This window comes from Elgaria multicarinata, chromosome 17, assembly GCF_023053635.1.
Source record: "Elgaria multicarinata webbii isolate HBS135686 ecotype San Diego chromosome 17, rElgMul1.1.pri, whole genome shotgun sequence".
In the NCBI taxonomy this organism is placed as follows: Eukaryota; Metazoa; Chordata; class Lepidosauria; order Squamata; family Anguidae; genus Elgaria; species Elgaria multicarinata.
In genome coordinates this window covers 12,562,109-12,586,619 of record NC_086187.1, presented here as the reverse complement: position 1 = coordinate 12,586,619, position 24,511 = coordinate 12,562,109, and the positions used below count along the sequence as shown (strand labels likewise).

The window sequence follows — 24,511 nt, the reverse complement described above, 5'->3', positions numbered from 1 at the left end:
TATATGAAGAGCCTGGTGAAATTCCCTCTTCATCACACCAGTTAAAGCTGCAGGTGCCCTGCTCTCTTTTTTAAATCTGGTCACTCTAGTATAGCTCCTGCAGCTTTCACTGTTGTGATGAAGAGGGAATTTCACCAGGTTCTCCATATATACAAATGACAGCTGCTGAAATTCCCTTTTCTATGCAACTGTTAAAGATACAGGAGCCCTGACCTCCTTTTCATAGGGTCACCCTAGATTAGGTACAGGCAAAGCAAATCCTGCAGGCTGTAGAGTTGTATGGTTACAACCCAGCAAATGATATTATACATTTAATTTTCTAGTGGGAGAGGAAGCAGCTTAATTATAGAGACAGAAAAAAATAGAATTCCACAGAGTCTGAACTTCCCGTAAAAACTGAAAGCTGCCATTAACCATAATCCTCTTTGCTTTATCCCCTTGGCATATCTGGATAAAACCTTTATATACTTTGCATCGAAACCTTGAGTGGAAGCCATTTTTTTTATTTTAGGCAGGAAATTCCAGTAAGAACTGTGATGGTGTGTGATTCCAGATTTTTTTCTATCACAATAGGCTTAATAGCTATACCTTCCAAAAACCCTGAGGAACCTTAAAAACACTAGTTCTGTGATGGGACAGAAGAGTTCTACATTCTCAGCAGCATCAACCAAGTACATGTGAACGAAAGTAGACTAAAACCAATACAACGTGGTTGTGTAGCTAAGTCCCCGGGTCTCCCTCAAGAAAATGAACACTTATTTGGTATGAATAAGATGTTCTCTTGAAAATAGAGCTTGCCATCTTTTCTTCTGGCAATGCTCTGCTGCCTTTAATAACCGTGGCAGGCAGAAAATCAACAGGGGATGCTTCCTTTATTGCCGCAATTCCATGTTAGGAAAGCCAGAACCTGCTGAGTTTCTGCCTTGCACACTGCTGTAAACTACTCATGAGCCCAAAGTAAAAAGTGGTAGAACTAGGATTGGAACTTCATCACGAACAAATGGCTGTGAGGTTAGGAATATGCAATTTAATTTTATGAAGAGAAGTAACATCAATGACGGTGGGTTGGGTCCAGAACACCTGAGCTCATAATTGCAGCTAGTTTGGAAATCTATAAAACACGGACCAGATATCTAGATCTGACATTCAGTCTGCCCATCTTCACATTCTCAAGAAGAAGAAGAAGAAGAAGAAGAAGAAGAAGAAGAAGAAGAAGAAGAAGAAGAAGAAGAAGAAGAAAGCACTTCGTTTGGGTTAGGGAAACCATAAGATCAGCTGGAGCCATTTCAGTGGCATTTCAGGTGTACCTGGATGCAATTTAAAAAAAAACACCTAAGCAAAGTTGTGCACAGGTCCATTTCCAGTTCTAGCACTAGCTCGCTTTGTCTTCCTACCTGACGTCTTCCACCACATTTGATCAGAAGGAAGAGTGCCGATGAAAGACAGAAACCAAGACCGTGTTTTTCTGAAAGAAAATCCCCTTGCTTTTATGGGTTGGGTCATCAACGGAGAAGTAATCCTAGTTCAGGAAGGCTGGTGCAGTTCTTCCATGGAAGCCACCCAAGGGGAGAGAGCGGTTCGGTTCGCAGGCATTCTAGGTTCATCATGCGACTGTCGGAGAGAGGGGTGGGGGGTGGCAGGAGCAGGTAAAGAGGTGTCCTTGCGCTAGCTCTCGGATGCGATGCTTGTTCCTGTTGGGATTGCAGTACGCATGCAGAACTCTGCAGGCCCGAGCAATAGACTGGGCTTGCATGAAATTCCAGAAGGGATAATCGTACTTGTTTGAAGTTGTGGGGATTTGGTGCTCCATTGGAACGTGGGATAAAGATCTCCCAAGCAACACTATGTTTCTTTTCTTATACTTAAGAGATTCTGGAGCAATTCCCTTTTTTAAAAAAATCATTCATGGCATGTCCCAGCGTCATCAGACAGCAGCACAGTTGCCCCACTCAGGTTCCAGACTCACATACGTGATGAGTTGACTCATCAGTACCGCACTGGGAACAAAGATCTCATCCCCTCTGTGTCCAAAGATGACTTTCGCCTCCCACGGCTAAGTTGGGTATATGCTCCATTTATGACATGACCGCGGCGGGTGGCAATTCCCACCCCTTCCCCCTCATTCCCCCCCCCCACCATTCCCATCTCCAATCAGTCCAACGAGACTTCGCAAGGGTTTTCATGAGCTTGGCGCGCATCCTCGTAGATGTGGCGGAAGTCTTTATAGCGGGGCGCACAGCTGAGCCAAGCCTCCCCGAAGTGCAGCCAGCCTGTGAACAGAAAGCTGCCGGATCCCGGCTTCACCCCGCACCGCAGCAGAGTACGGATGCTGCCTGTGGATTTTCCGTATTTGCCTACCGGTTGGAACAAGGCAAACTTCTGGCGGTGGATCCGGGTGGCGGTCACGCCGATGATGGATTCCTGTGATTCCACGTCGTTGGAGACGGTGCGGATATTTCCACGGATGACTGCGGGGGAGGAAGGGGGAGGGCAGAAAACGGGAACATTTATTGGTTTAGAAAGAAAAGGCCCACCTCACCTTTCCATAAAACGTCCGCGCCGATGACTGGTCATGAAAAGCACTTTGTCAGACAATTAGATGAAAGAAAAGAACAGCAGATCAAGTCCAAGTGACAAGCAGCTTGAAGACTAAAAATATCACAGGAAGTTAATCATATTATTGAGAATTTTAACAATGACCTACAGAGCAGACCCATATGAATAATACCAAAGTCAGACATACTCGGAGGAGTTTAAAACACTTTCTAAAAAGAACGGTCTTTGCACTGTGGTGGAAGGCTGATAGAGAAGGATGAAGAGGGGCCGTCTAGGGTAGCCAGGTGTTTTCTTTTACAGTGGATAGTCCTCTGTTTGGAGGACTGCTCAAGGACCGCCTTCTATTTGAAGCTGTTCGCTGTTTGAAGTCCAATTCTGGTTTAAAACCAAAGAACCACAGGCAGTAAGCCTATATATACACCAGTTGCTGGGGAAGATGGGTAGGAGGGTGCTGTTGCACCATGTCCTGCTTGTTGGTCCCTGGCCGATGGCTGGTTGGCCCCTGTGTGAACAGAGTGCTGGACTAGATGGACCCTTGGTCTGACCCAGCATCAGGGCTCTTCTGAAGTTTGGATGTTCCATCAGTTTCGACAGTACTGGACTATATGGGCCGATGGTCTGACTCAGTGGAAGGCAGCTTCCTATGTCCTATGCCACCCAGGGACCTAGTCCATGCCTGAGCTAGACTTCAGGGTAACTGGGATCAAGAATTATTAATTGCAAATCTCCTTCTCTTCCTCCCCCTTCTCCCTGAAACATGTCATAGGAATCATTCTAAATTGTGAGTCTGCAGCTGTCCCTCTGGAACTCTGTCCTCTCTTCCTGCCGCTTAAGGAGCTAACCAGTAGCTGCCTGCCAGGCCTGGTTGAGGCACCAGCAGTCAGAGCTGCTGGTGCAGCCGCTCGCTCCCCAGCTGGGACTGTGCCACCTTTCATTCTCCACTTTAAATGTCTGCACACTCACGGCTGTCCGCACAGTGGGCATTTGCCAATTACTGCCCCGCACGCTCTGCTAACCTCCAGATTTGCAGCTCTTATAAACAATGGAAGAAGGGGGTCAGGGGGTCCACCGGCTGCCCACTCTGGGGTTGCCACGGCAACCAGGAAGTCAAACAGAAGGACAAAGGGATTTGTCACGCCGCATCAAATCATGGGCCCATCAGGATCTCTCGGAGGGCCTAATTCTTGCCGATTTAGAGGGCGCCAAATGCAACTCCGTGCAAGCAGGCTAATAGTACAATTCCTGTATATAATTGGCTGGATCTGACGGTTCTATTTCGCCAAAGCCTCGGTGCTGGTTACCAATGCAGAACCATTTCAATTGATCGATGGGTGAAGAACAGTTCTACAGATCCTTTCAGTTTGGAGGGGGGGAACCTCCAATGGAGCTTACATGAAAAAATCAATCAAACAAGCGAACAGTAACCACCCAGAGAGCTTTGGCTATGGGGCAGTATGTAAATGTAATAAATAAATAAATAAATAAATAAATAAATAAATAACAGCTGAAAACAACCATGTAGAGATAGCCAATAGATACAGAGAAGCCTCGCAGGCCAAAATTCAGGTTTATACAGGGTCAGAATTAGGGTGGCTCTATGTCCTCTTTTACAAAAAACAGTCTTCTATTTGAAGACATCTTTCACTTGAAGAGCTGTCCTGTCCAAGTCCAGTGCCAAGATAAAGAGCCAGTGTGGTGTAGTGGCTAAAGTGTTGGACTGGGAGTCAGGAGATCCGGGTTCCCACTCGACCACGGAAGCTCACTGGGTGACTTTGGGCCAGTCACAGGCTCTCAGCCCAGCCTACCTCACAGGGTTGCTGTGAGAATAAAATGGAGAGGAGGAGGATTATGTACACCGCCTTGTGTTCCTTGGAGGAAAAAAGGTGGGATATAAATGCAATGCCAGGTTTAAGGTTCTTGTACTTGTGTACAAAGCCCTAAACTTGGGACCAGGATACCTGAGGGAGCGCCTTCTCCCCTACCAGGTCTGCTCCTGGTGGTCCCACATAGATCCATCCTCCGATTGGAGTCCACCAGGGGAAGAGCCTTCAGCGTGGTGGCTCCCCTCCTGTGGAATTCTCTGCCTCTGGAGGTCAGGCAGGCGCCAACTTTGTACTCCTTTCGGCGCCTCCTGAAAACATCATTATTCCAGGAAGCCTTTCCTTAATGTCCAGCCAGGAGTCACTGTATCTGCTTCTTTTAAGATCTGTTTTAAGTGTTTTATTCTGTTTTTATTTTCATTTTATCTTGTACACCCACTCTGAAATTTTCAATGGGGAGTGGTATATAAATATTGTAAATAAATAAATAAATAAATAAAATAAATAATAAAGAGCCCTAAGAAAGCAGAGCAGGCCCTCTGAAAGTTCCCATCAAGAGTTAGCAGCTTGACAGCAAACTGAACAGGTAGGCACACAGGTCAACTGGTTGCAATTTTCCCCAGAGGGTGCAACAATGCCATCTCGCCCATGCTCCCCATCAACTGGTGTGTATAGGCTTACTGCCTCTGAGGTAGCACCTAGCCATTAGGACTGGTAACCATCAGCAGCCTTCTCCTCCAGGAATTTGTATAACCCCCTTTAAAAGCCATCCCAATTGGTGGCCATCACTACAACTTGCTGTAGTGAAACTGACGCGCGTGGTTATGAAACTGACACTGTTCCAGGCAGGTGTTCCCTCCCCCCCCCCCCCAGCCCTACCTGGAGATATCTAGTATTGAACCTGGGACCTTCTGCATGCAAAGCATATGCTCTTCCACTGAGCTATGGCCCTCTCCTGCAAGCCTCAGTTCCTCTTCTGTAAAATGGGGACGTTAATCATCTATCTTACAAGGTTGTTGTGATGGTAAACGGGATAAGTCTTGCAAAGTACATTGTGCTGGTTCAAATGTGGTGATCTCAGCCTAATAAGCTCTAGTTTATTAGGCCGGCAATGAGCAAAGGGCACTTCTGTTTTCATGGTTGGTTTAAAACACAGGCCATAGCTAGACCTAAGGTTTATCCCTGGATCGTCCAGGGGTCAAACCTGTTCATCTAGGTGACACACAGGGGATCCAATGCTCAGGCAGGGGTGAACCCTGGATGATCCCAGGATAAACCTTAGGTCAAGCTGTGGCCACAGTTTCCCAATACTGTCACATCCAAAATTATTATTATTATTATTTATATATATAGCACCATCAGTGTACATGGTGCTGTACAGAGTAAAGCAATAAAATTATTATTAATAGCAAAACCCTGCCGCATAGGCTTACATTCTAATAGAATCATAATAAAACAATAAGAAGGGGAAGAGAATGCACCAAACAGGCACAGGGTAGAGTAAAACTAACAGTATAAAAGTCAGATCAAAATCAAGTTTTAAAGCTTTAGAAAAAAGAAAAGTTTTTAGCTGAGCTTTAAAAACTGCGATTGAACTTGTAGTTCGCAAATGTTCTGGAAGAGCGTTCCAGGCTCCAAAATGAGAAACTGAAACCAACATCAGATCTTGGTTTGTAGTTATCCTGTAGCGATCCTAGTTGCCGTTTATCCTGGTTTGGTAGTAACAGAATAGAGAAGCCATTTGTGCATCCCCAGAAAAGGGGAAACACATCACCAAAACTAAAGGGCAAAAGAGGACACAGAGCTGCATAAGATTTGCATATATACGTCTATATGTATGGGTGTAAATTTAGAAATAACTGCTATAATTTAAATAGAAATACAATACGTCTCACCATAATAGGGAAGGCTGTGACCAAATTACCTGTGTACCTGTTCAGTCCAGGTGCTAACTGTTGACAAGCAACTTCAAGGCCTCTGTTCTCCTTTCTGATGGTGCTTTTCGGATGTTTTAACAATGTATACTATGTTTTTAATCAGTATTTTATGTATTTTATACTTATTGTTGTTCCCCGCCTCGATCAAAATGGAAAGGCGGGTAAGAAATAAATTCATTATTATGATTATGATTATCTTTAAACTGGACTTGGACGGGACAGCGCTTCAATCAGAGAGTGGCTACAAATAGAGGACTGCTCTCTGATCATCTATTTTTTGTAGGGCTATCCTCTGTAAAGTAGGACATATTCACAGCATCAGCAATAGGCAACATCATCATCTTCTTAGCATTCCTAAGTAAATTGACAACCACAGTGGGACAGGAAACCGTTGTCTCTATTCAGACCCAAACAAATAGAATCAAACTTCTTCATTAGTTCAAATTCAGCTATTTCACATCCGTTGAAATTAGTGGGCTGGAAAATGGCATCGTATATCTCTTTGTCATGAAAGGGATGAAAACTGGGAGGGAGCAGGCTCTGCAACAGGAAAATCTGCTATGTTTAGTCTGCCTTCCCACTTAATTTTGGCAGTTTACAACGCAGAAAAGAACAGTAAACAACGCTGGAGAAGACATACTCACCAAAATCACTCGTGCAAACAGCCATCAGAATCTCGGTGTTGTTACATGGCCGGCAACTCCCTGAATCTTCCAAAGAGAGGAGGGGTGGAATTAGTCACTTAACCAAGAGGAATCCTCACAATCAAATTATTGGATTGGGGGATGTAGGAGAAAAGGCTAAAGTGGGGTGTGTGAGAGAGAAGCAACCCTTGTGCCCTACTGAAAGAAAAGATGACAGTTCAATCCGGGCACATCTGTACCAGCTGACTTTCACTTGAAAACAGCACAAGGGGATTGTACAATCTGTAACTGACCTCCCCAACCTGGTGCTCCTCCAGATGTGTTGGACTACAAGTCCCATTGCATCGTCCATCATCCCCAGCCAGCAGGGCCAGCAGGGCATTATGGGAAATTAAAGAGATGGCTTGATCCAGCCGCTCAGCGATTGCGAAGACTGCCAGGCTGGAGAAAAGAAATAAGAGGGAGCCACGGCAGGCATCCACACAGCGGGGTCTGGTATTTGCCCAAGGTACAGACGTTGGCCGTGGTTAAAGAGCCCTTTGTCTGTCTTGATGTACGACTTCATCCCTTTCTCAGTTAAGGACAGGGTCCTTTTTAAAAACTGATGGTGTACTAGGACCTTAAGGTTGTAAATAAAAAATGGAAGGTACACAAAGTCTCTCCTCACTCCCATAACTGGTGGGAAATGTAAGAGAGCAGAGATGTCTTTGTGGGGATGACAAAGCGGTTAATGTTTTTGAACTGGAAAAAAGAGGGGAGAATGAATGAGTATATAGTCATAGGAATTAGGCTGTAGAACCCATATCAGCATCTAGTCCTTCTGTTTCCACCAATGGCATTTTGGCCACATTGCTTTCCTTTCCAGCATGGCAAAACCAGGGGAGGAGGAGGGAAGGTTAGTTTAAGGTAGCCACGTATGAATTGCCCCAAAAGAGGGAATGCATCACCAGAAATGAGGGCAAAACAGTGCGATTTGCATAAAATTTGCATATGCTAATTTTTATATATGAAAATTTAGAAATAATTGTTATACTTCAAATAGAAATACAGTGCATCTCACCACAGCGTAGAAGTCTGTGAGCAGATTACCTGTGTACCTGCTGTTGTTGTGTCTCTGGGTTCTGTTCCAGTCACTCCTCTACCAGCTCCTTGACTTTGTTTGAACGATATCTGACCCTGGAAAGACCTAGGCCGGATCTACACTATTGCTTTAAAGCGCTTTATAACAGTTTTATAGTGCTTTAAAGCAGTTAAAGCACTTTATAACTGTTATAAAGCGCTTTAAAGCAGTAGTGTAGATCCGGCCCTCGACTACTCTTCTGCGCGTTCCTGAAACCTGTATTGTTTATCTTGGCTTCCGAAGGATACTTTTGGCATACTGACCTTGGACTGTTTATTGACGATTCTAGCCACTGCTTATCGCGCAACTCCTGTGATTTATGACGCCCCCAAGGCAGGCCCATCTTGGCATGACCAACCTCCAAGGGTGTGTGTGTGTCACATGTCTAATTCTACACCTCACAATTAAGACGAACCTGTTCTACATAATATGTTTAGGATGACCATATGGAAAGGAGGACAGGGCTGGTTAACAGTTCTTATGGTTTGGAGTGTTGTTGTTTTTTGCTTTAAACCAGATTTGGACAAGACAGCCCTTCAAACAGAGGACTGTCCTCTGTAAAAGAGGACTGTCCTCTCTAAAAGAGTACACATGGCCACCCTGTGGGCCAGCTTCGGCCCGGAGGGGTCTATTTTCTGGTCTCTAGTATGAATGAAACAGAAAAAGTTTTGTACTGCCTTAAAGACTAACAAAATTTAAGAGTCAGATTTTTAAAAGCCCCAAAGTTGGAACAGAGCTATGGGGGGGGGGGAATGTTTTTTTATAGCCTGTATGATGTGTGGTTTGAAAGCTCAGGATGAGTAACAAAAGCAAAGCAGAATCAAATATCATGACATGTAAGAGCCATTAACGTTTCCCTTCCCTTTGCAATTTGACTCGTAGATGGTATCGTTAAGACGATGCCCTCGGAGGAAAAAGTGGGTGGGCAGGGGGTCAACTCTACATGATGTGAGGCCTAAGTCATTGGGGGCTCATAGGTTAAAACCAGCACCTTGAATGGTGGTTGGAAGGAAACAGGAAGTCTGTGGGGATGTTAGATGATAGCAAGAAATGAGTCATACTGGAGTCAGACTTCCATACTCTTATAGAAGCAAAACGTTTTGGCAAAACTGCCATACAGAACCTCATGGTAAGCCAATATTGAGACTCCCAGAAATGAGGTACCGATGGGGCAGGACATGGGCTCAGGTGTACAGTAAATTTAGGTGGGCGTTGCACTTCGTTGTTTTTTGCTAGAAGCCCAAGATCCACCAGCAAAATAAATATATTTAGAATGAAAGAATTCTGAGCCCAGGACTACATCTTGGGTACCAGAATTAAGTGGAGCTCACAGCCCTCCTACCCAAAAAATCTAATCCTAGTTATCCCAAACTCTCCCAATCTCAGCAGTATAATTTGCTAGGGGAGTGGGGGAGAGTCATTGGATTGTTGCCATTATTGAACAATTGGGAGCCACTCCAGAGCATTGTGGGAGATTACAGGAGTGGCTAGAACTTAGCTGCCCGGGGCACAAGAGAAACTGGCCAGGAAAGAGGAGGGACCCCCACAAGAGGGCATTTTCCTCATGGCACCCTGAAACTTGCTGCTGGCCCTGCCTCTAACCCAAGAGCCATTCCCAAGCCTCACCACCATTCTCCTTTTCCTTGGTTTGTGCACAAAAGTTTACATCATAATAAGAGAAGACCCTTTCCAAAGACTCTTTTATTACTCATCCTGAAGTAGAGGGAGTGACCATGGCCTGTATCTTGGCTCAAGAGAGGAAGTGACAATGGGACATTTAAGGGTGGGTGGGTGGCATTAGACCCTGGAATCAGGGGTTTTGCTAGGTCCACATCAAAAGGCTTTGGGCGGGGGTGGGGGGGCAAATTTGGCTCCAGGGCTCCAACTAGTCTATCCCTACCACAAAGGCTTGGCCAAAGAACAACCCAGACATCCTAAGCGGAGGAAGTGCATACCGACAAGAAATGTGAAAGGTTACACAGGGACATAGGGTGGCCGCTTTAGAGTGGAGCGTCCTCTATTTGAAGGGATGCCCATTCCAGGCCGTAATAGAGGACAGTCCTCTATTTTTGGAGACCTGGCAGAGGACAGTCCTCAATTTGACAGTGTCTGCAATTTGATAGATTGTGCAAGTCCAGTTGAAAGATTAAAACTATCTCTAAACCTTTATATTGTATTTTATAGTATGGTTTTATACTGTTGTTTTATACTTTGAATGTTTTTAATTTTTGTGAACCGCCCAGAGAGCTCCGGCTATTGGGCAGTATAGAAATGTAATAAATAAATAAATAAATAAACTGTTAGATATCTCTAAGAACCGCAAGGAAGGAGAGCAGGGACCTTGACGCTCAGCAGACTGAGGGTAGTTTGATCCAATGTCAGTCCTGCATAGAGCAGAACCATTGAAATGAACAGGACTTAACTTAGTTGTGACGAAGTCCCATTCATTTCAATGGGTTCACTCTACATAGGGCTAACATTGGATTCTATCCTGAGCAGCCAGCCATATAGATGACCTGGTCACAGTCTCCCCCGCCCTGATGAGACGTATTGTATTCCTATTTAAATTCTAGTCATTATTTTAATGTACGCACTTATCCATATAAATTAGCATATGCAAATCTCACCCTATAAGGGACACCGGACATAGGGGTCGGTGGGTGGGAACCCCAAGCAAATATTTTAAAGGCCACAACAAAGGAGTTTCATTGCTCATGTTCACTCAGGCCACCGTCCACCAGAGAAAACGTCAGCTTATGTGAGCCTCGCTCTGCTTTGGACTGTGGTCTCAGTGACACGGTTTCTCAGGACAAGGCCTAGTAAAAAAAAAAAAGCCATTCCCCAACTGAGTAGAGCACGTCGGTTGCTATGGTGACCATGTTAAGGCCTTATCTTCGGTGCAGCTGATCTGCAGGGTGGGTGCCTGCTCCGTGGGTTGCCGTACACTGGACTTTTGTTAGTCCAGAGATGAGGCTGATTAGATGTTCCTCCTCCTGCCTTGCGTTTCCGATTGCTGAGCACGCTCCGGGCGGCTCAAGTTACTATCCCAACTTCTCCCCTTGCCATGAGGGAGGCCCACAGCCCGAAGAGTCCGCAAAACACATAAAACAGCTTCTTTCAGCTTTAAGAAGCCTGCAAGCAAATTAGATTCACCAACTTTTGTTTCCTCAAGAATTCCAACACCGAGGGTGTCGCAGAGCATGTGCGGAGTTCCGTTACCCTAACAGGGGAAAGTATTTTCTTTCGCTTAAAAAACAACAACCTATGAGCGTAACGTCTCTGGGCATAGTAGAATTCCATGTGCGATGGGAACATTTCCTCGCTGGCCTGGAGGCAGCTGTTGCATCACACGTTCTGCGCTTTGCCTGCAGCCTAGGATTGCAGAGGCACAATGGATGCTATAGTTCAGCTTTTCCCCACATTGGTGCCCTTGAAGTGCGTTGGACTGCAAGTCCCATCTTTCCCATGATGGGAATTGCAACCCAACACATCTCAAGGGCCCCAAGTTTGGGAAGAAGTGGCCTGGTTGAGGATGACCAACTGTGGCTACATTACCGTATGATATGACAAATGCACAGGTACGCTCTATAAACAGCGAGCGCACGTATGCTAATAGCAAGAAATAGCTCAACTGGAATGTTCCTGGTTGTGCAGCCTTGAAGAGGCCTGGACTAAGGAGAGAACGTTCTGGTAAGGATGGGAATATTCTGGCTGGGAGCAAAAATCGGTTTCCAAATGGAAAAAAATAAGCAAATGACAGCAACTATAGAGGGTTGCATTCCTCAAACACGTTCCCATGCCATGGCGAGATAGAATCACGGAAGAGTAAAGTTGGAAGGGGCCTCTAAGGCCGTTGGGTCCAACCCCCTGCTCAATGCAGGAATCCACCTTAAAGCATCCCTGACAGATGGTTGTCCAGCTGCCTCTTGAATGCCTCTAGTGTGGGAGAGCCCACAACCTCCCTAGGTAACTGGTTCCATTGTCGCACTGCTCTAACAGTCAGGAAGTTTTTCCTGATGTCCAGCCGGAATCTGGCTTCCTGTAACTTGAGCCCTCTATTCCGTGTCCTGCACTCTGGGAGGATCAAGAAGAGATCCTGGCCCTCCTCTGTGAAACAACCTTTTAAGTATTTGAAGAGTGCTATCATGTCTCCCCTCAATCTTCTCTTCTCCAGGCTAAACATGCCCAGTTCTTTCAGTCTCTCTTCATAGGGCTTTGTTTCCAGACCCCTGATCATCCTGGTTGCCCTCCTCTGAACACGCTCCAGCTTGTCTGCGTCCTTCTTGAAGTGTGGTGCCCAGAACTGGACGCAATACTCTAGATGAGGCCTAACCATGTGTAGAGGTGATAGCTGAGCCTGGGTTTTGGGAGGCCAGAGACTAAGGGATTCTCATGAAGGGGGCCTGAAGTCAATATGACTGATAAATATTGAGGCAGGGGCATCACAAAGTCAAACGTTCTCACCAGGGCCAGCATCAAAGGTAGGCATGGTTGGGCACCTGCTAAGGGCCCATGCCTAAGCAAGGGTCAGCTGACAGGAGCCCTCTGGAGTCATTCCTCTTCTTCACCATTGCAACCTGCTCATTCACCTGCCTCCTGCTCTGGCCCAGACAATGGTGATAGTGAGAAGGAGGAGGACCAGATGCCACTGCCTTAAGAACCCAAGAAGAGTTCTGCTGGATCAGACCAAGGGTCCATCTAGTCCAGCACTCTGTTCACACAGGGGCCAGCCAGCCGTCGGCCAGGGATGAACATGCAGGACATGGTGCAACAGCACCCTCCCATCCATATTCCCTAGCAACTGGTGCCTTCATGCTCACTGGCTCTCTACCTGTCCAGCAAGCAAGTGGTGGCCATGATGAGAAAGAGGAGAAGGAACAAAGGCATCTGGTGACAATGGCAGGGAGAAGGTGGACTCAAGGAGGGAGGGGAGCATTGAGGGTGCCCTGCCCAGGAAAAGGAAAGGAAGCTCTCGTGCAAGCACTGAGTCATTACTGACTCTTGGAGGGACGCTAGCTTTCGCTGACGTTTTCTTGGCAGGCCTTATAGCGGGGTGGTTCGCCGTTGCCTTCCCCGGCCGTTATTACCTTTCCCCCAGCTAACTGGGTACTCATTTTACCGACCTCGGGAGGATGGAAGGCTGAGTCAACCCGAGCCGACTGCCTGAGAACCAGCTTCCTCTGGGATCGAACTCAGGCCGTGAGGAGAGTTTCAGCTGCAGAAACTGCTGCTTTACCGCTCTGCACCACACGAGGCCCCACCCAAGGACCCTCCAAAATTTCTAGCCAAGATTGGTTCCCCCAGAATATCCAGCACCAAAACCCCAAACTAATTTACCTTCCATGCTGAGGTTTCTGGACGGCCACGAGAAGCGGGAGTTCCAGTCACCCCGCAGCTCGTAGCGGAAGGCTGCGATCCGGCGGCTGATGTCCTGGTGCAAGGTGGACTGGAGGAACAGGGCGACCTTCTCCTTGGGCAGCCAGCTGAAACAGCCCACCGTGGGCTGCAAGGCTGCCTCCGCCTCCGACAGGAGGAGCTCCAAGATGCCGTCTCTCTCCAAGTAAATCTGAGCCCCTCGGAAGCCGCTGGAGGACTTGATGCACGCTGTCACGCGCCGTGGGTTCTCTTTGCTGGTGGCGCCCGTGGGAAGGCGGGGGAAAAGGCTCAAGCGCAAGGCTCCGGCCGGGTACAGCCACTCCAGGGATCCCTCGGCACAGTGCAAGGCGATCTGCTCCACGCTGCCGGCTTCTTGGGACAGGCCACTGCGGGAGACGAGCAAAGCGGAGTTAGCGTAGCAACGGGGGCCTTGTCTTGATGACGTCGGGAATGTAGCGCGGGGTGGCAGGAAACAGTGGGACGGCACGAGGCGGCACGCGGCCACATTGATGCTCCTTCCGACCATCACCGTCGGAAGGAGCACAGTTGCGTGCTTTCTGGGCACCGCAGTTGCTGCCCACCCGAGCACTCACGCGGAAGGTCCGGGGCACCTGGGAGCATCCGTGCCCCCTCTTTTAAGGTTAAGGGTTTTTGTTTTTAAAAACAGACTGACTTGTAAAAATCAAAGGATCGTATTTACAGCTAAATGGGGTGGGGGGAGGAATCAAGGGAGGAGGAATGGGGTGCTCCCTCCCTGGCAGAATATCCAACCCCCCCTTTAATTTTAATTTTTCTTAACAAAGGTTTGCAGAGGTGCGGAGCTTCACTCCAAACTAAAAAAGCCAAGGTAAGTGCCCGACTTTTTCAGAGCGGAGCTTTGGGGCTTTGCCCCGGGGACCGCTTTCAGAGCGGCAGCTGCATCATATAGATCACCTGCTACCACTCCTAAGCTACCCCGGGGAAAAGTGCCCATCTAGACAAGACTGGGATGTTTGGCCTTAGGGTTGCCTGATTCTTCCATTTTCATTTTAAATCAGGTGTAGGCAACCACGGTGGGGTGGGGGGCTCTAGATGTGATGGGCTACAACCAGGGGCAGCATCAAGGTTAGACATGCCTGGGCCCACGCCAGGGGAAGGGTCACACTGAAAAGAGCCCTCCCTCTTCCCCAGTTGCAACTGGCTTGCTCCGGCCGAGATCACAGCGGTGGGGAGAAAGCGAGGCAGGAGATGGCCCTGCCTCCTGGCTTTCTACCTGTCAAGCATCCCAGGGGTAGCAGTCATGAGAGAAGAGGAGGAGGAACCACAGCGCTGAGAAAGGAACAGTGGCAGTGAAAAAGTAGACTCACAGAGGGAGCGGTCCATAGAGGGGGGCCCTCACCCGAGGGCCCTCCAAAACCTGGAGCTGGCACTAGCTACAAGTTCCAACAGCCCCAGCATGACCAAAGTTAAGGGATGGTGGGAGTTGCAGTCCAAGAATATCTGGAGGGCCCCAGGTTGCCCACTCCTGATTTAAAAGGGAGCAATAATTTCTAAATTTGTTTCTATGCATATTCATTAGCATATGCTAATTTTATGCAAAACGACACCAGTGCATTCCTCCATCTTTGTTTTTTTTGGGGGGGGCAGTTGTGGTCACCTTCCATCGCTGCAAAAATATGTATATTTAAAGGTCACAGAATCATCGAATAGCAGAGTTGGAAGGGGCCTACAAGGCCATCGAGTCCAACCCCCTGCTCAATGCAGGAATCCACCCTAAAGCATCCCTGACAGGTGGCCGTCCAGCTGCCTCTTGAAGGCCTCTAGCGTGGGAGAGCCCACCACCTCCATAGGCAACTGGTTCCATTGTCGTACTGCTCTAACAGTCAGGAAGTTTTTCCTGATGTCCAGCCAGAATCTGGCTTCCTGTAACTTGAGCCTGTTATTCCGTGTCCTGCACTCTGGGAGGATCGAGAAGAGATCCCGGCCCTCCTCTGTGTGACAACCATTCAAGTCCTTGAAGAGCGCTATCACGTCTCCCCTCCATCTTCTCTTCTCCGGGCTAAACAGGCCCAGTTGTTTCAGTCTCTCTTCATAGGGCTTTGTTTCCAGGTCAAAGCATCCCAGGAGTAGCAGTGGGTTTATATATTTTGAAAGGTGGGTCTAGAGCAGGTATTAGTGATGAGCCCTGGCAGCTGTGGAAGGGTGCCACGTGCTGATACCAGGTTTGCCTTGGGACCGCATTCCTCTGGGAGCAGGTAGCTTTCCAGGGCCCGGCACCTTGATAAGCCTTACAGCAGCCTCCCTCCAGACGGCTTGGACTACAACCCCCATGATCCCCCACCTACTGGGGATCATGGGAATTGCACTCCAAGCCTTCTGGAGTGAGCCAGGTTGGGGAAGGTTGCTTTACAATCTCTCTAGGGGTTGCCCTGAGATTCCCACTTGTTTCCTCCCTTTTCGGTTTTCTGGGGAAAGGGAAAGTGTCTATAGGGCCACCAAGTGAGCAAGCAGACGGGCACCAGGACACTCGTCTCCTGCAGCATTCGTGACTTCCAGCGTGGCCGGCTTTACTTCCACCTGGGCCCGTGGCAAAGCAGAGCTGTTAGCTGCCCTGTGAACATTTCCACCTCCCTGCCCCCCCTTCCCCAGAGTTTGCATCTGGATCGCCCACATCTGCCCAGATTGCCCTTCCTTTGCTGGTCTAGGAACAGAAAGACATCTCTCACCATGCAGTACAACCCAGATGGCTACAGACACTTGATCAGTGCTGGCCATTTCACAGCAGCATGAGTCATCTGTGGCGTTCTGCAAAGGATCAAGATCACAGAGGAACAGATGTTGCAGCTGTGACCCTCCCCTGCCCCCCAAAAACCATCCCAAACAGACCTATTGATGCTGCCCTCTAGAGGCCCCACAGAGTCACTTTTGGTCCTTTATGAATGAGGATCTGGGGTTCCCCCCCCCCCAATTCCGTGTGTGTGTGTTGCAGAACTTAGTGTTTACACGCATCTGTTCACAGACAGGAGGTTGAATTCATAAGCTTAAATCAGACTTCCTCTCCATATGGGTTGGACTACAATTACCATCATTCTCCAACCATGCTGGCTGGGAATGATGGGAGTTGCAGTCCAAAACGTCTAGAGGGCAGCAGATTGGAGAAAACTGGACTAAGTTACCCCCCTACTGTAAACAGTTTTATGTTATTTACACCAGGCTGTGTAGGTGGGCTCACCCCAACCCAACCCTCAGCTATTAGTTAAAAAAAACCATTCTGCATAAAACACAGGAGGAAAAAACAGAGGAACAGACTGCCAATTAGTTTGCATTTTGAGGCTTAAACCATTAATCTATTCATTCTGATCCACTTATTACCCAAGCTAGAAGTGGTTGGTGGATAATCATGCAAAGGCAACCGGATTCAATGGTACTATCTAAATTGACATCTGTGATTAATCAGTGCTGGGGAAATGCAATTTTTTAGTAGTTCATATTTTTTTAAAAAAGTGCTCCATTAAATTAGATATTGAATAAGAGATAAGTAATTGAACCGAGAACCATTTCAGATATCAAACAGAAGAACAGCTGCAGAAATCCACACTGTGTTTTCAAAATAAAATACTAAGTACATTCATTCAATCTTTTTTTAAAAAAACAAATACATTCTGGAACCGTTTGCAATTTAAATTGAAGGCGGGTGGGTTTATTTTGTACTGGGACAAACAGAAACCTATATGAACTTTGAGCTTGGCTCAGTCAACACTAATTTGTGGAAGAGATAGCCTCCAAGATCTCACCTTTCAGAGGGTTAATATACCACCAACATGTACATGTACGTTAGGGTGACCCTATGAAAAGGAGGACGGGGCTCCTGTATCTTTAACAGTTGTATTGAAAAGGGAATTTCAGCAGGTGTCATTTGTATATATGGGGAACCTGGTGAAATTCCCTCTTCATCACAGCAGTTAAAGCTGCAGGAGCTGTACTAGAGTGACCAGATTTAAAAGAGGGCAGGGCACCTGCAGCTTTAACGGTTGTGATGAAGATGGAATTTCACCAGGTTCCCCATTTATACAAATGACACCTGCTGAAATTTCCTTTTCAATACAACTGTTAAAGATACAGGAGCCCTGTCCTCCTTTTCATATGGTCACGCTAATGTATGTATAACTCTCATTTTAACGATCATTGCATGAATGTGTACACAGTACACACACACACACTTTCAGCTCATCTACCCCCACTACGGAAGAGGAATGCTTCCAAATGTTCCCGCTTCTGTGATCGCCACTCACAGGGCACACGGGACTGATCTTTCCTGCAATTACAGGAGCACGTATGTCCCATTATGGTGCTCCCACATGTGTATCTATAGAAGTGGGCTGGGCTGGGCAGATGGCTACAGGGCAGAGATTTTTTTTAATGTCTCGGGAACAGTGCGCAGGAGAGCAGCAACACATGGGGGGGGGGAAAATGGGGTAAGAATATGTGCTCCTGTGCAGAGATATGTTAGTATTAAAATAAACACAGCACACACTTGGTGGTAAAACATGCTGATACCCATCCAAAACAAAGAATCATAGAATCATAGAATAGCAGAGTTGGAAGGGACCTACAAGGCCATCGAGTCCAACCCCCTGCTCAATGCAGGAATCCACCCTAAAGCATCCCTGACAGATGGTTGTCCAGCTGCCTCTTGAAGGCCTCTAGTGTGGGAGAGCCCACAACCTCCCTAGGGAACTGATTCCATTGTCGTACTGCGTACATGTGGCAATGGGGGAGACGTCCACTCCTGCACACCTCCGATACCCATGCACACGCCCCTCACAGCTGATTGGCTGTTCGCTGAGCCTCGAACCCACAGCGAATAGCAATGACCTCACACTGCAAATGTTGTTTGGAATAGATGCGAGAGAGCCGGAAAAAACATGACAAAAGCAGTCAGGGATGTTCTGGGAAAACTGAAAGGTGGAGCTCTGATCCCCATGGTGCCCTGTTCGTGATGCCATGCTTCACCTCGAAGAAGAGTCCTCTGCGGCACAATGAGCTGGCTCTCTTCCTCTTTCTCAGAGGGCTCTTCTTCGAGGTGAGGCGCATGACAAGTGACGACGATGATGCCATCCTGCAATGAACAGCTGGTGTAGACTCCCCCTAACTCTTCCAATCCACTTTCTCACACTGCTCTAAGACCTGCCTGCATACTACTGGAGCATTTGTCTCAATGCTTGGTCCTGCACCGGCTTCTGGAGTAAGTTAAGAAACTAATCACAACAGTTTCCTTTCTCAAAACTGAAGAATGCTCAATAAAATGTTCAGTCTCATAGCCAGTGGTATAGTGGAGGGGGAATGGGGTGTGTGTTTCAGAGCAGGAGTAATGATGTCATCTGCTGGCATGTCTCTCCCCCCACCCCCTATCTCTCTGCTTTTCTACCCCAATCCATTCCTGCCTGTGATCTTTGCTCCCCCAGCTCCCCCACCACCATCACCACTCTACATCCAAAAGGCTCTTGTCCCCTCAAAAGACTCCACCTCTTCTCCCTTGCTGCCCCACATGTTTGAGACTCCCTCTGGCAACCCTTGTGAGATACCGTCCCTTTTACCTCCTTCAAAACCCTTAAAAACAAACACACACCTTTTCTGAGAAGGCTTTGACACAACTCCTAAAGCTCATGCTCTACATTCCCATGCAGAAGTCTTCAAACTCATCAGACCCAGGACATACCCATAACCCCAACCTGCAAGAACGGGACCCACGCATCTTTTGTTTTTAGCCCGTATTCTCCACTTTCCCTCTCTCTGTCCATTTTTCTCCTCTGTCTCCTCTTTTGTTTCCCCTCCCTCTCTCTCTTCTTTTATAATCTATAAACTGGAGGTGCTACTAAAGGTAATTTGTTTTGGTTTTGGGGTGCTGTGGCGTTGCATGATTCTCTCTCTCTCCCTCCCAAACTTTCCTTCAAATGTAAACAAGAAAACAGTTGTGATAATGCTGGTGCAACCCATCCTAGGTCAAGATGGTACCCAATTTTGAGCTGCAACGCTTAGCTGAATAACGAACAAGAGAAGAAGAAGAAGAAGAAGAAGAAGAAGAAGAAGAAGAAGAAGAAGAAGAAGAAGAAGAAGAAACAACAACTTAGGGTGACCATATGAAAAGGAGGACAGGGCTCCTGTAACTTTAACAGTTGTATTGAAAAGGAAATTTCAGCAAATGTCATTTGTATATATGGGGAACCTGGTGAAATTCCCTCTTCATCACCACAGTTAAAGCTGCAGGTGCCCTGCCCTCTTTTAAACCTGGTCACTCTGGTATAGCTCCTGCAGCTTTAACTGCTGTGATGAAGAGGGAATTTCACCAGGTTCCCCATATATACAAACGACACCTGCTGAAATTCCCTTTTCTGTGCAACTGTTAAAGATACAGGAGCCCTGTCCTCCTTTTCATAGGGTCACTCTATATAACTAAGCCTATGCATGAGTATCTGAAATAACTGCATGATGTTTCTCTTCTTACCTGTCTCTATTCTATCCCTTCCCTTCCCTTCTTGAAATTTAGGTTGTAACCTACTTGAGGCAGAGATCTGTGCTTTTGCACTCTCTAAAGTACCATGCGCACCAATGACACAATAAGAATCGCAATATTAAAACGCCACACTGGCTCTCATCAGCTGTCTGTGCTTCAACAGCTGAACTGGTTAAACCTAACTGCTCCAGTGACTTTTGCTCTATAAGGTAGTAAGGGTCGGATCAGACCCACCTCCCATGGGGAACAGCTGCTGGAAAAAGGGTACTTTGCTTTGTAAAGAGTTTGGGTGCTAGAGGTGTGGAGCATGTATATAGGGAGACATTTTTCTCCCTCTCCCATAATACTAGAAGCCAATGGGGTCATATCATGAACTTGATTGGTGGGAGATTCAGGACAGATCAAAAGGAGGACTTCTTCACACAGCGCAGAGTTAAGCTATGGAATTCACTACCACAAGATGGGGTGATGGCCACCCATTTGGATGGTTTTAAAAGGGGGATGGATAAGTTCCTGGAGGAGAAGGCTATCAGTGGCTACTAGTCCTGATGGTTGTGTGCTACCTCCAGTATCTGAGGCAATAAGCCTGTGTGCACCAGTTGCTGGGGAACATGGGCGGGAGGGTGCTGTTGCACCATGTCCTGCTTTGTTGGTCCCTGGCTGACGGCTGGTTGGCCATTGTGTGAACAGAGTGTTGGCTTAGATGGACCCTTGGTCTGATTCAGCATGGCTCTTCTTATGTTCTTAAGGGCATAATACTATACGTGCCACCTCCAGTATCAGGCAGTAGGCCTGTATAAACTTGTTGCTGTGGAACATGGGCGGGAGGGTACTGTTGCACCATGTCCTGCTTATGAGTCGCTGGTCAACAGCTGAATGGCCCCTGTATGAACAGAGTGCTGGACTAGATGGACCCTTGCTCTGATCCAGCAGGGCTCTGCTTACGTTCTTGTGGTGCAGCACCCCCCCGCCCCCCCCCCAAAAAAAGGGGGAAATGAGGAAATTATGCTTTCTTGAGTAATTGCCTCTCCACTCCCCATCACTCCCCTTTCAGTTAAAACTCTCACGGTTACAATCAAACAAAGAATTCACCAAATGACATTCAATCAATTGCAGTCAATGTAGCAGAAGACTGAACAACGTTCATTGTGCAAGATGGCTTAGGACAGGAGATGTTTACTGAACCAGGGAAAAGTTAAACTGTAGGTAAATACGATTTTGCTCATCTTTCCTGGAAAACTTTTTCAAAGAACAGGAGGAGATTCCAACCAAACCCTCTCCGCTTTCTCTCCCAAACGATTTCCCATAAAATAGCTGAACAAGCGACCCCTCAGTTACTAGTAAAAACTACAGCAGAGTTCCGCAGTAACGCCATGAAAAACCTGAATACCACCACATTTGGGGGCGGGGGTGTTGTTTGCATGCGCGTGCACCAAAAGCTCCACACTTTTCCATCCCAAAGACCCAATTAAGTGATTTTATTATCACCTAATTTCTTTCTTCTAGTGTCTCTCTATTGTGAATCTATTGCACCAACCCGCTTAACATCCGCCTGGCAGAATCTCTAACACAAAATTCAACAGGTTTGAAGGAACTCTACATTTTTAAGAGCCAGAAAAAGAAAACTAGAACAAACAAACGCACGTCTTTGCACAGCAAACAGAGGACAGGCAGCATCAGGGTATCTGTGTCTGCGCGTTTAAATTTTTTACTACAAATGTTCAAGCCAAGGACTTGGAAAGCCGGTCTATATAATATTTACCTTCCCCTCCAGCTACACTGATCTTCGGAGTAATTGCAAAGGGCCGTATCCAGAAGCAGCAGCCAAAGAAGTCTCAGCAGCAGCAAAGTCATTTTAAGATTTCTTCTCCCAGCAAAGCAGGAGCGGTGAGGTTGGCAGTGGCACCCGGGGTCTTAAATGTAACCGAATGAATCCTTTTGCAGAGCCATCCTCAAACTTGGAGGAGTTAACAGCGCCCAAGCCTCTGCAACATCCATCTCTGCTCGGTGCCAGCTTTCTCTCTCTCTCTCTCTCTTTCTCTGCTTCTTGCAAGGATTTTTCCTCCCTTCAGGCTACTAAAGATCGCATTTTCGCCTCCGCTCGTCCTGGTAAAAACTGCAATTCAGGACAAGACGAATGGAACAGGACCAAGATGCTCATGGCGAATTTGAAACCGACTAATGTGCCTACCGATCGCTAGTCAGTTTCAACCCAGGCGGAGGAAGGAACTGAATGTGTGAAGAGGTGGAGGGAGGGGGGGGGGATGTTCTGGGATTTCCCAATCAAAGCCAGGCAGGGAAACTTTTAGCCAATCAGAATGGGGACAAAGGGGAGGGTGTGATTCTTCCCTAGACTGAGAAGTACTGAGGGCTTTTTTTTTTGGGGGGGGGGGGGGAGAACAATGTGATTTGAAAAAGAAAAAGAAAAAGGGGAGACGGAGGGAACCGACTTAAAAACCGCTGTGAAATTCTGCTTGTCCAGATGTGAGGAGTTCAAGGCAGACAAGTTTGCCATTGGTTTCGGAGTTTCAAGTGCATTTCTTTTCTTTTAAGTGCATTTAAAATTTGAGTGCATTAAAAAATTCAGTGCGTTAAAAAACACACCACTCAACCATTTGAATCTCATCCACTTAGATCAATTAGAAACTCCGCTCTTGTGGAATACTCTTACGAAGGAGGCAAAAGTATTTTTTAAAAAACTAAAAACAAAATACCACACAATGTTTATTATTTCTAACTATCCTGTCTTTACAAGTTAAAAACTGTAACAGTCCACAAATTGTGTTCATAGCCCCACCATGCCCTTGCATGAAAACCATGTACCCTCTGTATTCACGTCAGTCCCACATGTGACCACATTATGATTAAAAGATTCAGTCTGAAGAGTCAGTGTTTTTCTACATGAGGCTGTTAATTAGCTGTTAATCCGCTGTATCTGTTTTTGGTTTTGTTGCAGAATTGAGATCCGGGCTGTTCTGTCCATAACCTCTAGGTGGCACTGTCTTATAGTGGAATAATGCAAATGCACAAGAGGAAATCTTGTGTTCTTTCGCTCTCGCAGTTAAAATGACGTATTTCCCCTGCTCTAAAAAAAAAAAAGTAAATAAAAAAATAAGTAAATAAGCTAGCCTAAAGTGCTGGTGAGACACAGAAGCAAAAATGTAGGATCACGATGACATCTAAAGAACCCATAAACAACTGCAAATAGGGAATGACGAGTGCATGATAAATGTCTTGTGTAGAGTGAGGACAGTCAGTCAGTTGTCCTACCGCACTGGTAGATGAAGTAATTAATTGCTCATTCTCTTTAAAAAAAAAAAAAAAAAGGCCCAGAGCTGGGCTCCATTGCACTCCTTTCTACTACACCCCGGTGCCAATCAATTCCACATGTTAATTATGTGCTATGTGAAGACATGTTTTCATTTGCTTACTGCCAATCAATTGAATTGGATGATCCTAAATTCTAGTAGGATGAGAGAGAGAGAGAGAGAGAGAGAGAGAGAGAGAGAGAGAGAGAGAGAGAGATGCCATGCCATTCATTTGATTTAAAATGAATATTTCTCCCCACCCTATTTTGAACCCCATATCCCTTCCTCTCCCCAATACCATAAGGTACATTTGACACTTCTCTTAGGATGCAATCCTATGCATGTTTAGACAGAAATACGTCCTACAACTCCCAGAATGCCCCAACCAGCTTGCTAGGAGTTTAAATCTTGTATACTTTTTAATGTTTACTATTTTAAACTGTTATCAACCGCCCAGAGAGCTTCAGCTGTGGGGTGGTATATAAATGTATAAATAAATAAATAAATAAATAAATCTAAATATGCCCAGGATTGTGTCAAGTGTTTTGTCACATAGCATTGGATATGGTTGTTGAGTTATTGACCAGGAGACTCATGTCCAAAGAGACATTCTCTTCAGGAAACTAGCTGAATGGTTTTTGCATCCTGGCTCCCCAAAATGGCATTCTTCCTGTCACATAACCTGGCCAAAAAAAATATGGCTAGTAAAAAGCCATTTCCAGGCTACTGTGCTACCCAGTTCTCATGATCACAGCTTGGGAAATAGACTACATTGGCTTACTGTATTTCCCCTGCCACCTATGCTGGGAGATTAGCATTTTTACTCTTGGCTTGTTGTGTTGTGCAAACTCAGACATGATGGCTTGTTGCTGTGGAAACAAGCCATGCCTTACTAACGTGATGGCTTGTTGCTGTGGGAACAAGCCATGCCTGCGACCATGCATACTGGGCCTGTGTGTATATACGCACACCCCATGTGCAGGAAAAACTACATATGAATATAAGAAGAGCCATGTTGGATCAGACCAAGCGGTGGAGGCTGATGGCTCCAGTGTCATTGGGGCGGTGAATCTGCTCCGGGTTTTAGTCAGAACTCTAAAGGAGCCCGTCCAAGGCACCAGTTCTGAGTGAAACCCAGACTGAAATTAGAATTTTAGTTGCTCTTTTCACCAATCATTTGGATAGAGTCTGTACCTCAGGATGGACAGATCTGGATGGACTTTCTCTTGCAATTGGAGTTTTTCAATCTCAAGTTCT

General features: G+C 46.6%; 1 protein-coding gene across 1 annotated transcript; it reads right to left on the bottom strand.

Moving 5' to 3' along the window:
- Positions 1-2,146: 2,146 nt before the first annotated feature.
- On the bottom strand, positions 2,147-22,166 carry METRN (meteorin, glial cell differentiation regulator). Its single transcript, XM_063143073.1, has 4 exons — positions 21,709-22,166; positions 13,415-13,839; positions 6,958-7,023; positions 2,147-2,468 (listed from the first exon to the last, which is right to left on the bottom strand). Exons 1-4 carry the CDS (start codon positions 21,798-21,800, stop codon positions 2,152-2,154), a joined length of 900 nt encoding a protein of 299 aa, XP_062999143.1. The 5' UTR covers positions 21,801-22,166; the 3' UTR covers positions 2,147-2,151.
- Between the last annotated feature and the right edge of the window lie 2,345 nt (positions 22,167-24,511).